General features: G+C 33.9%; 1 protein-coding gene across 4 annotated transcripts in view; it reads right to left on the reverse strand.

The window, feature by feature from the left end:
- Window positions 1-17,295, reverse strand: part of SNTG1 (syntrophin gamma 1) — a 310,650-nt gene that overhangs the window by 40,600 nt on the left and 252,755 nt on the right. For 3 of the 4 annotated variants that reach the window (XR_014942540.1, XM_015855564.3, XM_085537389.1), the window contains 2 exons: window positions 15,725-15,763; window positions 2,837-2,953 (listed from right to left, as the gene is read on the reverse strand). Coding sequence is in view for 2 of the 4 variants with exons in the window: in XM_015855564.3 (XP_015711050.2) it covers window positions 2,837-2,953; window positions 15,725-15,763 (156 nt within the window). In the remaining 2 variants the exon portion in view is untranslated. The remainder of the gene's footprint in view (window positions 1-2,836; window positions 2,954-15,724; window positions 15,764-17,295) is intronic. The other variant, XR_014942541.1, reaches the window with a different exon arrangement.

Genomic DNA, 17,295 nt, shown 5'->3' on the forward strand with positions numbered 1-17,295 from the left:
CCAAGCACTGCCTCAGAGCACGAACTACCAGGTACCAGTGCTGAAAAGATGTCTAGCACCTTGCACTTATAGTGGTTTTTCATGCAGGCTGCTTTATGCTGAATGAACAGGTTTCCCCTAGGATCCTCCTATCTATGCTGGTGGGGGTTGCATTGAGATCGCAAAAGCATACAGCCCTTTAATTCTTTTCACAGAACCCTGACTTGTTTCATCTAATTTCTGTTCTTATAACAGAATTTCTTGTTATACATACATCATTTGCAGAGGCCCTAAACCGTAAAACCATGCAGTGTCCTGTACACTTATCATGTGTGACTTGAAATCTAGATGAAAAAGCTAACAAGAAAGAACAAAAGTAAATATACACATTTTTTTCTTACCAATGTGAATCTGCTCTTAAATTCAAACACAGCGAGATTCGAATAAAAGTCTGTTTCTCCACATTATCTCACATCATTTGCAATTGCTTTTAATGGTATTTATACTAAGCAATTATCTTAAACAAAGCCTACATATATAAGATGAGTTCAGTAAAACAATATGAAGGTAAGAGTTAATACATAAACAAGAAATAAAGAGATAGACAAATATATTCAATCAGGGAAAAGTCAACAGAAAATCATAAATAAGTTTTCTAGGAAACTGCAAGAAGGAAAGAGGAGAATTAGTCAAAGTCTCAAAAGACAGAATACAGAACAAACTAACAATCAAAACAAACAAAAACAAACCAAAAACCAGTGTACCAAGAAATTTCAAAAAGGTAATTAAGTTTCAAGATGCAAATAAGATTTGTTAGAACTGATCATGCAACTGAGAATGGAGAGAAGTTCTATTGATAAAACTGATAAAAAAAAAAAAAAATTGCAGCTGATATATAATATTTAAAAGCAGGCCTCCCTCAGGAATTATACAGGACAATAGTTTCATTTAATTTTCTGGTTAAAATGTTGGCAGATCTGTTCAGAAACAGCTTAATCCAAGAAGCTTACACTACAAATATAATTAAAATTGTTTTTCTTCCTATAACAACATTTACATGTTACATAATTATAAGTTCCAAAACTGTAGCCTTGAAAGTTTATTCTTAATCTTTTTTAATCCCTGGAAGAGATGAATGTACAAGTCCACAGAGCAGCAAACAATTGTACGTGTAAAAGTTTGCATAGAGAAAGTCCTTCTGAAAGGCCTACTGCAGTCTGTGAGAAGAAGAAAATTTTACTGGGAACTTAAGTATCATATAAATGGTTTTAAGCACCTCTACAGAAATTGTTCCTCAGTTTGTCTTTTTAAAAGTTTGTTTGTTATTATCCTTCCCTCCTACTGAATGGAAAGAATTTATTTATTTATATTTATTTATCTATTTATTTATTTATTTATTTATTTTCTGTTTGAACTGTCTTTCTGCTTTGGAATAAGAATCAGATTCTGTTTTATTTTTAATAATTAAATTATGTTTTGCTTGCAGCTCATCTGAAACAAGACCCCACAAATACTCTGAGATCACCCTTGTCTCAAAAAGCAGCAGCTTGCCAGCATTCTCCTAGCTCACAGCACTGTGGTTCACATCCCTACTATAAATATGTGCTTCCCATAATCATTTACCCACAAGCAACATGTTACTTCTGGAAATAAATAATAAAAATGATTTTTTATATAAATAGAAATAATATAACAACAAAGTCTCAGTAAAGAAATTTGTAGTTTCTTCCACATTGCTTACAAAATAATAATCTTTTTCTTTTGAACTGAACGAGAGCATTCAGCATTGCATCTAGAAGGGAGATATCTATACTTGACTGGTAGCAAATACACACATAGATGTACCAAAGCCAGGAGGGTGTTTTCCAAAGTAAGTGATTTTAATCTAATCCTGAAAAAATGTCAGCAACAAAATCCATACTCCCAGAATTAACAATGGGGGAACCAAACTACTATACTAGTGAACCCACAAGACTTACCAACATTGAACATACTTAAGTTCATACTTACTTCTGTTCTCAGTGTATTCAATATGTTCTTAAATGCTTTGCTAAACAAACAAATAAGAATTGCGAATGAAGAATGGTGTGGTCACTTGCCAGCTAAATTTGAACTAACTCCAACAGGAAGGATCTACACCCTGAATCAGGACAACTGCTAAACACTAAGTGCTGCCTGTATGGGTCTGCTGCCAACTCCTTACCTACTGGCTTAAAACTTAGCAAGAGGATATGTGTGTTTCCTGCAGCTTAGATGTACCATGAAACCGTGAAATTAAACTGCTGATTATGAGACATTAGCTAAAATATTTCCCTTACTTGTCAGTCAGATTCCAATTGCTATTCAACCTTAACTGCCTCATTTGCTTCCTTACTTTTGTTTTGGTGCTATCAAACTGCATAGAAGTTACATTCAGGGTGAAAACTAAAGATAGAGATATTGCTCTGCAAGCTGTGCCATTTCTACAGCATGCCAAATGGTTTGGTATTACCCAAAATCTCAGCAGTTTCCATTCAGAATGACAGTTCAGTTTAAATGTGACCAACTTGCCTTGGACTTGTTTTGCTTGCCAAAGGGAAATGAAAAGCCCCCTGTTAGCACAAATAGATCTCACCTGTATTTTTCTAAGTGTTCAGATGACTGAGGGGAAAGAAGTACTTGTTAGCTGCATGTTAATCTGATGTACAGTTATTTTCTGTCACTTTTCCAATACATTTATCTGGAACTTTTCAGTGCTCTAAGTTCAAATGACGTTAATACAGTGAGTGATATCTCAGTGTGAAAGCCTGGTACATATTACATGAAACCATTTCATTTAATAACATTTATGCCCACACAGCACAAGAAATATACTTACTGGAGGTGCCAGAAATTTATACAGAGAAGATCCCCTCAGTGCTAGAAACTTTGGTGTATACATTCGATCCTGAAGGGAGTCTTGTTCCCGTTCTTCCGTCCAGCCCATGTAGACTATCTGACAAAAAAATCAATAGTGTTGACAAATTCCTCAGGCATTTTCTTCAAATCAATTGCAAATACTTCATGCAAGTAAGCTGATGTCTGTCAGATCTTACTGAAATACAAACCTTGAGCCACTGACACAATGTGATATATTGGCAGTTCACTTATAATCACATGAATGCGTAAAGAAAGCCTGTTACAACAACCAAAATATAACAGAAGATGTATTTATTGCCCTAGCAACAACAAAAGAGCTTAGCCACATATCTAACAGATGTCTTTTTTTTTTTTTTTTGCTATTATCTCATTAAAGAAATACTTGCAGACAGATCACATCAGAAGAATTTAATGCAAGTGAAGTGTAGGGAGCCAGTAGGCAGGAATGCAAAATCAAGAAGTATTCAGATACAAGACAGACAGAAATACATGGGATATTACTGTAATATGGAAAAAAAATAAAGACATGCTGGAGCACATTTTGTATTTGCATATATTCAGAATTCTGTTATAAACATTTCCAGATAACTGTATAACTGGAAAACAAAACAAAACAAAACAAAAACAAAAAAACCATCAACAACTACACTAATTTATTGAAATAACATTTCAATCTCTAAGTATGGATATCAAAGAAGCCTATAAAGTTCAAAAAGACGATACAGACATGCCTCAATACTCAAGAATGAAGCAGTACTCAACACTATATTGTCATGCAATAATTGAAAAGCCGTGGTCTCCGAAATCCCTTTCATTTTTGAATGAGAAATACTCAAGAATAAAGTCCAATAGGTACAGTGAGAGAAGCTTTAAGTTATTTCAGTTCAACAGTTACTCATATTCTCCTTGTTTTTCCTGTTTTGTATATTATTCAATGCAATAAAGATACATAGCTCCAGGCCTTTGACTTGATAGGAATCCGTGCAGCTTAGTGACTGAGAGAAGCAATACATGGGAGTAAAATTAATATAACAATGTACTATTACATTCAGAAGTATGGCATATTTTTCCTCTCTAATGGAAAGAGAATGAATTATCTCTAATTTCTAGGCATTAAGACAACTACACTTCTTAATTAATTAATTCTGTGCCATCTTTGATTTGTTTCATTAGAATTGGATATAGTAAGATATAATCTTGACTGATGAGACTTCATATCACTGTTTCACAGCATGTAATCTATGTTCATTTAGGTTGTTTTCTTTTTCACATTCCTCACTTAATATAAGTTTCTATTTCCCCTACATCAGAATAACAAGACACAGTCATGAATGCTGTGTAGATGCACTGATATTTCACATTTGATTGCCTCAATTCGAACACAGCCATGAAATTTAAAGCAATTGCTCCCTTGCCTCTGTACATTACAAGGAGAAAACTGATTGATTTTTCAGACAACCTGATACTCTAACATTTTATTAGCAAAACACATTTCTCATTCAGACTAAATACTTACTCTTAAACATCCAGCAGAACTCTTAAGATAAAGCTGTATGACTGTAATTAGGAACAGTTAAATAGTTGTTTGAATGCACAAGTGTATTCATATGTGTGGATTAAAATAACATTGGCTAGATTCTGGAAAACAGGAAAAAAATGTACAGAGACTTGATAACTATTTTAATTGCATGCTCCTACAAAGGCCTTAGTTTATCTAAGTAAACTAATTCAATGATTAGAACAAATGTACTAACAGCTTTCTATCATGGAAGTCTCATATTTATACTCATATGATGGTTTTGGCATACTTTTTCCTGTATGGTAATTTCAAAATTCCTTATAGGTAATTGTTATCAGGTTAAAACACAATACAACAAAACAAACAAACAAACAAACAAAACCAACAACCAACCAAAAAAAAAAAAAAGAAAAAAAAGAAAAAAAAAGAAAAACAAATAACACATTATTACTGATGTTAAATAATTCGAAGTATGTTACTTCACTGTTCATATAAACTACATTAATACAGTGTTTTAGGAAATGATGTGCCAGATCAGTGCCAGAATAGTCATCTTCCACTACAGCTAAACAGTGATAACATTATGAATTTTTTCTGTTGTTTGTTTGTTTTTTTAACTTTGACCTGTACTTAGTTTGAATTTTCAATTACAAAAGCCAGAGAAATAAATAAATAAATGAAATTCCAATTTTTCTTATTAAGAGAATAAATATTCTGAAAATGAAAGGCACAATATACATCTTGCTAAGTTTACAGAAATGCATTTATTAAATATGTCTACCTTGTAGCATTATAGCAAAAAATTGTGTATCAAAGCATCCTGGGTGTCTTTTAGTAGTTAAAAAATATAAAAAAGGTATAATTATTTCACCTTGTGAGTGATGTTATGAACTTCCCATTTTTAAGAATATTCAGAATTTGACTGGGCAAAGTCCTAACCAATATGATTTATGCTGACACTTCCAGGAACAGGATTTTGACCAGATAACCTACAGTAAATCAACCAACATACATTTGTCTATGTTTCAGTGAGTCTTTGGTATCAAAGCAGTCATATCTGTCTTTGGATCTGTTTCAGAGCAGTAACAACTTACTGCTCTTAGCATCCAACTTCAGCATGACTTTTTTAACAGTGCCACAATACTCTTCCATTGTACACAGGATACTGCATACCAGTATATACAACCTGCATTCTTACAGTCTCTTATATAAAAGTCTTCCAAAACTAATTACTCAGAAAGTAAGAAAAGTGAGAACAATCTGCAGCTACTTCAAATATTAACTTGCAAACATTGTAACCAAGAAAAACTAGGTTGGGAGAGGGAACCACAACACAGCATCACTCTGAGACAGCAAGGTAGAGAGAAACTACTTTTAAAATCCCTTGACCTGGAGCTGAGACAAACCGTAGGGGATGATTAAATGAAGAAAAAGATATTCAATGGATTCTGCATGCTACTGTTTTCATGCTTCTATTTATACCTTAATTTTGATCATTAATCTGTTGGTTTTGATGTAGTAGAATGAAGCTTATTTTCATTTGCCTTACATTTAAAGTGAACCCAGGATATGCTGAAGAATCATTCACAGGCCAATGGCCTCTGGCAGGGAATTAGCAGTAAAGCTCACATGTATTGAAGTCATGTTGTACTTAATTGTTTTTTTACGAAAGGGTGATGCCTGTCAATATGTTACTTTATCTCTGACGTATCTCAGTATTTCCATGAATGCTGTTTTGAAAAAACTCAGTCCTTTAAGGAGTATTGACTGAAATAATTTTGCAGTATAACTACTCTCTTAATTCCATTCCATCAATGCAAAGTGTTCCACCACTATGAACTACATGGAAGAATAATGCCCATAATGGTTTTACCTTCTCCAAAATTAAGCTGTGCTGATCCTATATGAACCTCTAACTTCAGCATCAGACTCAGAGGCTCTGTATCCATAGAGAGCTCTGCAGTGTGACAGGCAGCCTCCTTCACCCCCAGGGAGGACCATGTGAAAAATCAGCCATGGCAGCCATTTCTGTGGCTGCAAAAGAGATCTTTATGAAATACTTCAAGCCCTGTGAAGAGTGGACAGTTACCAACAGGAACTATCAAACAATTTATAGATGTAGACTTGTAAATAACACTTAGCCAAAACTTTATCCTCTTACAGAGTTCACTTCTATTTCAGAAACTTTTTGCATACTTTCAGGGGTTCAGACCTTTTTTTTGCAAGCTCTCCTCTCCCATTATCTTGGGTAGTTTTTGAATAGCAGACCAGCTTGAGTAGGAGAGGTAGGAGAGGCTGCCATACTATCTTATCTACTGGCATCAGGGCAGGCTTGTAGGAGTAATAGGTTGGAATAACGAGCAACTTGTGCAGCTATGAACCAAGTACCATAAACATTGGATTGTTAAAAAATCACGGAAAGCAGCGTGACTTTTGACTACATACTTGAAATAAAGCAGGTAGAAATTGCATATAACAGTATTCTGATCCTGCTGGACTTCATGGGTACTCTGGGAATGTCAGCTGGACACAGTGCATCTGGATACTCAGCCACTTATATGCCATCAAAGACATCAGTCAGAGACTCGAGAGAAGGTAGATGCCTGTCTGGAACTTGTCTAAAAGTTCCCAGACTCAACATTACATATCTGCTGCTTCAAGGTCTGTTTCCCTCTCCAGACATGAACGATTTTCCTTATGTAAGTAAAGATGCACATTCATTTTTGGTTCTAAACTCTGCATCTCTGAGAGAAATTCCAACCAGAAAAAAAATATTTATAACAAATAAATAAATAAATGTTTTAATCATTAGCTTCTGTGAACAGCATATTTACTGCTATGAAAGCACCACTTGCTGTTTCATAAAATAAGGTGAACTTAGGAAGTTTTGTTTCTCAAAATTTTAAAATTTAAATCAAAAGTTCTCTTACATGCTAAACACGTAACAGCTATGCATTGCTTACCAAATATTGTCTTCTTACTAGGTAATGTAATTGTTTAAAAGAACACAAAAGGTGTTTTTCAATCATGATTTTCTAATGGATGCTTCTTCATTCCAAATTAACAAAATTTTTATATTGTCTAGTCAGCTTTCTTGCCAGCTGTTTTCCCCACATCTTCAGCAATTAATCCTTCTCAGTTCTTTTCATCTGCATGTAATCCATAAATGATTGATTGTTTTGCACAATTCTAAGCATCAACTATTTTATAAAATTCAAGTGTCAACTTTATTTCTGGTAATGTGGAATATTATTGCAGTGAAAGGGAAAGATCAGTAACTGTCTATGCTCCACAGAATTCTATTATCCACTATTCTTAGATGTTCAGGAGATTAAATAATTTTACTTTCACAGGGTAAGATATGAGAGGAAAGGAAGATTATCTGTATAGATATAAAATAGGTGAGTGAAAAACAATGAAATGTGTATTCACCTCTCCTCTTGGTATACACTCTAATTAGAAATATCTTCTTTAAGCTTTTTGAGTCCCATGTGCTTCTTCAACAGGAGATCAACAGTTAAAGTATGCACTTCATTGATTCCAATTAATTTATTTAGATGATACAGTTCCCTAAGGAGTAATGTCTATATTGGTTTACTGAACACCTTCATTCTAATCTATGAAATGAATGTCATTCTTGGGAAAATTTAAACTGACTTGAGGCAATGAGATATTTTAATAAATTATTGCAGTGTTTTTAATTCAAGCCTTAGCTTTCAACAAAAAGTTCAAAATGGCCACATAAGTCTATGAGTCTTAATGACATCTTAATAGATCTTAATGAGGTTTAATACATCCCAGAGTCCTGAGGGAACTGGCTGATGTAGTTGCCAAGCTACTATTGACGATATTTGAAAAGTTAGGGTGGTCAGCTGAAGTCCCTGGTGACTTGGAAATAAAGAAAATGTTAGCACCCATTTTTAAGAAGGGTAGAAAGGATGGCTCTGAGAACTACTGACCTTTTAGTCTTACCTCATTGCCAAAGAACAGGAGCAGATCCTCCTGGAAGATCTGCTAAGCCACGTGGAAGAGAGGAAAATTAAAAGGCATAACCGACATAGCTTCACCAAGATCAAGTCATGCCTGACCAATCTTTTTGCTTCTTATGATGGCGGTACTATATCAGTGAAAATAAGAAAGAGAGTCACTGATGTCATCTATCTGGACATCAGTTCAGTCTTTGACATGGTCCCCCATAACATTTTCTTCTCCAAATTTGAAAGATATGTTGGACTGACTGTTGGATGAGGAACTGGTTATGACATCATAATCAGAAAGTGGTTTGTCAGTGGCCCAAAGTTCAAATGGAGTTCTGAGACAAGTGATGTCCATCAGAGGTCAGTACTAGCATCAGCACTCTAACATCTTTGTTAATGATTTCAACAGAGGGATTGAGTGATGCATCCTCAGCAAGTCTGTGGATGATGACAAGCTCTGGGGTGTGGTCAACACACGCGAGAGATGAAATGCCTTCCAGGGGACCTAGACAGGCTTGATCAGTGGACCCCCGTGAACCTCATGAGGTTCAACAAATCAAAGTGCAAGGTATTGCACCTGGGACATGGGAACCCCTACTATCAATACAAGCTGGGGGATGTAAGGATGGAGCACAGCTCTGCCAAGAAGGAGTTGGGGGTACTGATGAATGGTAAGCTGGATATGAGCCAGCAGTGTGCTCTTGTAGCCCGGAGAGCCAACCATATTATGGGCTGCATCAAAAGAAGCGTGGCTAGGAGGGAGAAGGAGTTGATCCTGCACCCTTACTCTGTACTAATGAGACCTCACTTGGAGTACTACATCCAGATGTGTCTTCAGTAAAGAAGAAATGTTAAAAGATTTCAAATGTTTACAACAGAGCATTCACCTGCTTTATGTGGACCATTAGTTGAGAACACAGTACTTTCTTTCCGGTATTAACTAAAATTTGAACTCAGATCTACTGTGTATATAGTCAATAAATCAGGTCAGAAAAACCTTACCCTTACTGGAAAGTATTTCCAGGGAGTGACATTAATACTGCAGAGAAAAATCAAATCAAATCAAATCAAATCAAATCAAATCAAAACAAAACAAAACAAAACAAAAAAAAAGAAATAGGAAGAAATTAGGAAGAAATCTATACTTGAGGCAAAATTGAATTTGCTGGATATGCAGAAATAATTTGATGCACAGTTTGAGACTTATAGTTTAAGATTTAAATAAGAACTTGATCTCATCACAGTTTTCTATCATATAAATTTCCAGCAGGCATCCAAATTAATTCCATTGCCTTGTGAGCTATAGGTGACATAGCCCCATGATACCAGCACTGCTATCCAATAACTTCATCAAGGTACTCAAAACATAAATATTTTCCAGCTCATCAGGTAATCTGCTATCTTTGGGAAGCCATTTGGCTTTTCTCTCAAAAGTCACCATGACGGTTTCCTAAATTTAAAACTTTCTAACAATGGTACACACTGTCTTTTAAAAGCTTGCTTATATCCTGAAGCTCAACACCTACTTAGAACTACAGTGTTAAGAAAAATTCCTTCCTGGTCAAAGAAAGCACAGTTTTAATAACTAGCAACTAGAACAACACAGTAACTGTCCTGTTACTACTTCCTGTCAACTACAGAGAGTATAGTTTTATATAAATAAATGAATATAAATGTATTCTCTTTATTTTACAGAAAGTCCAATAAAACACTAGTAATCAATATAATCATTGGTTTAAGCTATGGAGTAATAATCCATGCCAAGTGCCACAGATGACTGACAATACAATGTGGTGAATTAACAGAGCATAATTTACACCCTATCGTGTTCTCCTGCTTAATTTAACAGCAAGAACTCAGCTCCCCCTGTGTGTATATAAACATTTAACAACAGAAGTTTCATTTGAGAGATTCCCCTTCAAAATAAACCTGATCACATCCATACAGTGACAACAGATGGTGTTATAGCAGATGTACCACTAGACCTGAAAGTTCAGTAACTGTCAATCAAGAGATGCAGAATGGTGACTCTGAGTAATTACTGTAATGGTGTATTGTAAAAAAAAAAAAAAAAAAAAAAAAAAAAAAAAAAAAAAAAGCTAAATCAGGAAAAAAAAATAAAAAACAATAAAAACACTACAACACCAAAGAGAGTGAACATACATGCTATCTTTAAGAAACTACTAGAATAATGACATGGTTTCTTTGAGGGAATGTCACATTCCATCCAAATATCCTGTTTAATTATTCCAATTTAATAATATGAATACAATACAAATAACATCTCAAATGTTATTAAAAGAATAAAATATTTGGAGTGTGTTATCACTAGATGTTACCACTAGAACAGGTATCCTATGGGCCTACCTAAGCAATGCCATTTCCCTTTCCAAGTGTAATAAAGTTGCAACATACCTGAAGCAAAGGACAGTGCTTCTGTGATAGTCATGCCAGCTACCATGGCATTTGTATGCATTCAGCACTATAAAGCTTTTTTAAGTTAGGTTTTAGTAAACAAATTCACTAAGTACAACTTTTAGAAGCAATTTTAAAAGAGACTGTTCTGTGTTACTTTAATCAAGCGGAACAGCAGCCTATTAAGCCAGAATATATGGTGACACATAGCTGATATGACATTGCCACATGTAGTTGCATTTATTAAATTACATTAAAACAAAACAAAAAACAAAAAACAAAACAAAAAAAACAAAACAACCAAAAACAACAACAACAACAACAACAAAAAGGTACACTCCTCTGTACTTGTGAATCTCAGTGACAAAGTAAATATTTCATTGTGGCCTTCCCATACTTGAAGGGAGCATATAAACAGGAGGTGGAGGATGGATAGTGATAGGACAAGGAGGAATGGTTTTAAACCAAGACAGGGGAGGCTTAGGTTAGATATTAGGAGGAAGTTTCTCATTCAGAGGGTGGTGATACACTAGAACAGGTTGCCCAAGGAGGCTGTGGATGCCCCATCCCGGGAGGCATTCAAGTCCAGGGCGGATGTGGCTCTGGCAGACTGTTCTTGTGGTTGGTAACCCTGAAGTAGCAGGGGGTTGAAACTAGATGATTTTTGTGGTCTTTTGCAACATAGGCCATTCTATGTTTCTGTGATATGCCTATAATACAATATGACTTGTGAAAATTGAATGCTGTAGAATGTGATATTCACAGCTATACTCCAGTTCCTTCTGTTAATAGGGCATCTGTTAATAACGCCACTATGTTGTTTTAAGACTGAATGAAACACAGCTGTGGAATTGGAAACAGTAATCAATAAAGACAGACATAGGAATCTAAGTAAGAAATAGGCTAAGTTATTAATTCCAAAGTAATCTCATAAAGTATTAAAGCTGCATGAATCTCATTATATGCTGTTAACTTTGCCCAGGACAGCTACCAATTTTTTTCCCATAAATGTAGGAAAATTCTGGAGGGAAAGATTCCTCTTAAAAATGATTATCAAAACTACTTAACAAGAATGTCTTATCCTCTGCACAGAAAAGAAAAATGTTTCAAAAATACTCATGCTTCCTGTAGATAGAAGAGAAATAGCATCCAACTTAAGGACTTTCTTCTCCATTATCCTTTTTTTTTTTTTTTTTTTTGTTTTAAATTAATTTGTCCTTGATGAAAGATGGAGGGTAATAGTTTTTTAATTCATCGTAATAGAGATACAGCATAGGTAGAAGGTTTTAAATACACTGCTGTGCCAAGACATTCCAACCCCTGTTCCATGAAAAAAGCATTCTATCAGGGCTGACAGACTCAAGTAGACTGCAGTGGTGTCTCCTGAAAGGAAGAACTGCCTTCTTTCTTACAGAGACATTGGGATGCTCTCCTAGCAAGGGAGAATTTTGGCGTACTGGGATGAAGTCCCTGTTACAGCAGTAAAACAGAACTAATATCACAGTGAGAATGAGCAGAACAATCTCCATTGCTAAGAAAAGCAGTGGCAGTAGTCTGAACTGGAGTATGCTAAGGGCTGCATTAGAAAAAGAAACATGAATTTGTTTTTTAAAATCTCTGAGAGATGAGCAGGATATCTCCTTCTTTTGGTATGTTATATGCATGGAAAAATCATCATATGCACATCCAATACCAATGCATTCCTAGTATTAGAATACTTGTCCTTCGTTAGAAAATAAAACATGGGATTAAACTGTGTTTTGCTTTTTGCACTTGAAGGTGATGCCTACACTGTTTGGTAACACTGAGAAAATAAAACTAAGGGTTACATGAAGATGTGCATATCTGCCTTGCTTGTATTACACTTAAAGTGCTACAATTTTTTTGCTTTCGTTGTTTAATGGAACAAAAGTAATTTAATTTTTTAAACCTCAGTTTTATGAAAGATCATTTTATTAAAACAAAATTATTTCCCTCGGAAGCTGGTAATTTTAAGTAGTTAGTGCTGACAGTTTGACCATTACATTGAGACTGTAGATAGAATTTCCAGCAACCACAGAAAATAGCCTACTTCAGCCACAGATACTTGTATACTGTGATGGGTGAATGCTCAGATCTTGAAAGAGATAACATATTGAAATTTCTGTTGGTGCAACGAGAAAGATTTGAGAAATAAAATAACACAGGAGTTCCATTTATATTAACTGTAGGTATTTTCTAAAGTCATGTACATATTAAATAACACAATAGAATTATTACATGCAGATACTTTGATTATATTTAAGCCTTCAGGCTTGGCTTTTCTCTTTGTAGTATAGAAGCAAGAGACTATTTACTGCATTTGTAAACACTGCCATAACACTGCACACTGCAAATGGAAAATCAGTTCCCTTCTTTTCTCACTGGTACTGCTTTCCTACTGAGGAAGATACATAGGATGTACAGTAAGAAAGATAATGTGCTTATAGTTTGGACAAATTAGTTTAGATATTGTAGAAATAATATGAAAGTAAAATCCAAATCAGATCAGTTTCGGAGTTCAAGTTTATTATGTTCTTGTATAAAAGAAGTTAAAAACAAAATCTTAGACAAAATTCATTTTTATTAAAATAAATGCCCCGATGATAAAGATATTCAAGATAATCATTAATATTCTAGTAAATATATGATACTTTATCAAAGAAAAAGGCCTGTTGCTTCCCTGCACATTTTTTATGCTTGCTGCATATCAAAGGACAGAAATTAACTAAGTTTAAGTTAAGTAAGGTATTATTTCCTACCTCCATCTACAATTTAAAAACAAAATGAAATTACCTATGATGATAAACCCCAAAAGGAGTCTGTTTTAAAATAAAAATTCCCCAAAATTTCAAAGATAACTGTGGATCAACAATTTTTTTCCTTTTCCAATATTTGATGGACAGTGAGACCTTATCTCCTGGTCAGACTCCCACTTTTCAGTTTGACATTTTGGCTGACTTCCTTGAAATGGTTCACAGTAATTCTTTTCAAAGATAGTGATTGATGCTGATGAGAGACACATTAATTGTAGACCACTCCTGCAGATACCAAGCTACTCAAGCCAAGAAAGTTAGTTTTGCTTTCCACTGGAATTCTAATGAAGAGAAATAAAATGCTCTATATGTCAGGAGTTCAAAACCAGCAAATAACTCTGAATTAATAACAGTCTGGTGAGACATTATAACATTTTAACTGTTATTTATAATTTTACTGTCCTTTTTTTTTTTTTTTTTTTTTTTTTTTAGATACTGATGAAAGCAAAGACATAAATCCAGAGTAAATCGTAACAGTGAAACGTTAAGGGTTTTTTTTGTTTGTTTGTTTTTTTGTTTTTTGTTTTTTGTTTTTTTGTTTTTTTGTTTTTTTTTTTCTAGTTTTTATTTAATAGGCATTTTCTCCATTCTTTGAGATAGGAATACTTCTTTGTCACTGCCAGCAGATGATATTACAGAAACTGTTCTGAAAATGTTTAAATAAAATTAACTTTGACTGCTAAATGTAGCAAACATCTTCTTGGTAACCGCAGAAAGAGACAGCAAGATAAACATATACAGAAGTCTATAAAATTGTAGTACAAAGAATTAAAAACCATGTGCAAATAAAATGTGCCTAATTTATGTTTCATCTGTTTTAACTTTATTTATACAAGGCATACAAATACTTGTTATTATTTTATTATAACTCGTGGACATTCTGAAGAAGAAAGAGGCAAAAAAACTGGTAACACCCATACCTGCTGTGTGAATTACACTTAGTAAAATTCCATAGTAATGAAGTTGGACAAGAGATGTGTAACTCAGATATAATCTTGACTGAAATATGAGGCGAAAGTACTTTCATTCTTCAAATATTATCTTCATGAAGTCAAGTTTGCAGCTCAGTGCTGCACATATTTCTCCTTGTCTACATGGAGGCAATTTATTCCTCCCTCTGAACCTAATTTGTCTGTTAACCACTACTCCATTACTTAAAAAGAAATCCGTAAATATTATATAACATTAATGACACACAACAAAAGTCCAAAGACATTACTGTGGTATGGGATTATGTTCCATATGAATCTCTGATCACTTTAAAGTGTACTCACCTTTATTCTGATTTTTTTATTTTGCTTTGTTTTGTTCATGCTTTGTTTATATGTTTTTCTAAAATATGTATTGATCAAAATGAGGAAATGTGATTGTTTTTCTTTCTTATTTGATCTCTAGGAACTACAAGATCAGAACAGAAATTCAGTCTCTCAGCTGCAAGCCATCTAAATGTTTCCCTTTCATTCAAGGATCCAAACACCCTACATTCAGCTTTAGAGAAGAGTAGCCATTCTGCTAGCAAATTATTTTGCAAGAAAACATCTCTGTTCAAGGAATTCTACTGCCTTTTCAAGGCACTACTATAGCTTTCATTAACATGATACCATCGAAGGATGAACTTGGAGACAATCAGATAATGTAGCTTGTTCCAGATTTTCCAGCTCATCTGCCCCATAACCATTTATATCTATTTTTACGCTTTCATTTAGACAACAGACTATTCACATTTTAAAAGTAGTAGACAAACCTTGATTAATAATGTGTAACTGTTCAGCACTGCAATTCCCTTACCACTTTTATAATAAAATGCATGACACACAATCTGAAGAAAGTGAGTTTGAATAAATGCATTAAACTTCATTTAAATTGAAAAGATTAAGCATGATCTTACTTAATGTGAACATACCAAATTGTTCACACTGGCTTCAGGGAAAAAAAAACAAACAAAAAAAAATTAATTAAAAAAGCAAGAACAAAAAAGCAAGGTACTCACTAAAGAGAACTTACCAACATTTTATCCTAAAGCAATGCACAGCTGCCACTCAATTAAATACAGACAAAATTAGAATTATGAATGAAAATACCCCAAATTTTATTTTTCTTACCTGCTGGTTTACAGGGAAATTCCTGTTGATTTTTTTAATCTATAAAAATGAATGAAAAAAAAAAAAAGAATTAATATCTCAGTCAGTAGAAGAAAAAGACCACATTAGGATTTGGAGACATGTATAAGACACTTCTGACCAAATTATATGGGGGACAAAAAAAAAAAAAAAAAAAGAAATGAAAATCTACTATAGGATAATGATGAAAATCATTTGAATAAACAGACATTTCTGCAGTCACTTAGTGGCCTATTCTTTTTCAGAAAATATGAAAGGAGAATACATGCTGAATTATTTTCTGAATTCTCCAATTCAGCAAGCTTTAGGAAAATATTTTTCCTTAGAGGAAGATGGAAATTTGATCCAGAAGAGCATTTGAAACAAGATTCACTTACTCTATGCTCCTAATCTAGGTGCAGAATCAAGTGTACAAATTTAGTTTTCATAGCTGTAATTTGATAATCAAGTAATTTTTATCTTTAGAACAATAATAAATACACTCTGTAAAATGTCATTACTAACCCAATCTGAGACTGAAGATTCATGAGGAGTTTGCATTTACACTATAGATGACTATTTCCCTCTAAATAAACATTTATTAGCCAGCCATCTGACTAAAAAGTGTCCAGTAGAAGAATTAAGTATGGAACATACCCATTCCTAACATTAGGAGAAGAATAATAGTGTTCTTTTATTTTCAAAATAAGCCCTGAAAGCTTTTGAGCAAACTTAGAATATTTACCATCTGCATTCACTATAGATATTTCATTCCTATATTTAATTTTTTGCTCTTTTATGTCAACCATTCACAATTGTTTTGGTAGCTCTTGGTAAATGAGTCAAATATTAAAATTAAAGATATTATCATCAAGGAATCAATTCTGTTGCCAACTAAGCCCTAACAGAGCAGTGCAACATTTACACTCCTTCAGATAAAGGTAGAACATCTTTTTAGAGTAAGAATCATTTTAGAAGAGAATCTCCATTAAAAAAAAAAAAAAAAAAAAAAGTGATTTTTTCCTGTTATTTGAGATATATTATCTAAAAGAGAAATGCTCCTTCAGTTTTCTATAATGTTCCTTATCTCATTGTAAAATTTGTAAGCACAATAACAGGACACAATACTACATAACTAATGCCAAATAAATAACATTTGTTTTCTCCAGAGAACTGACAAAGGACACCAGTATGATAAACTGCAAACATATATGCACATATTTTAAATAAATGCCTTGTAGGCAGGCAATCTGAGAACATTCATTAGAAAGATCTGTTTAACTAGAGCAATAAAAAAATCAGGTGGGGTACAAGAGGAGACAAAAGCAGAAAGAACTGAACATTCTGTTCTGAAGAAAATAGTGCAGAAAGCATTATGAAAGATGTATTTAGGTGAACAAGAAATGCCTGCATATATTTCATATTCAGCAAAATAGGTGCTAGGAGCTTAATTCTATTCATGTTTGACTCTCTGGAATGTGGATTAGGAAGTAAATTCTAAAAATACTGCAGGAAAAGTACTTTGGGATGTGGTGATCACCTAAATCTGGGAGGAGGAAATGGGGTGAAAAACA

This window comes from Coturnix japonica, chromosome 2 (genome assembly GCF_054131305.1).
Source record: "Coturnix japonica strain WE chromosome 2, WE-NBRP24, whole genome shotgun sequence".
Taxonomy (NCBI): Eukaryota; Metazoa; Chordata; class Aves; order Galliformes; family Phasianidae; genus Coturnix; species Coturnix japonica.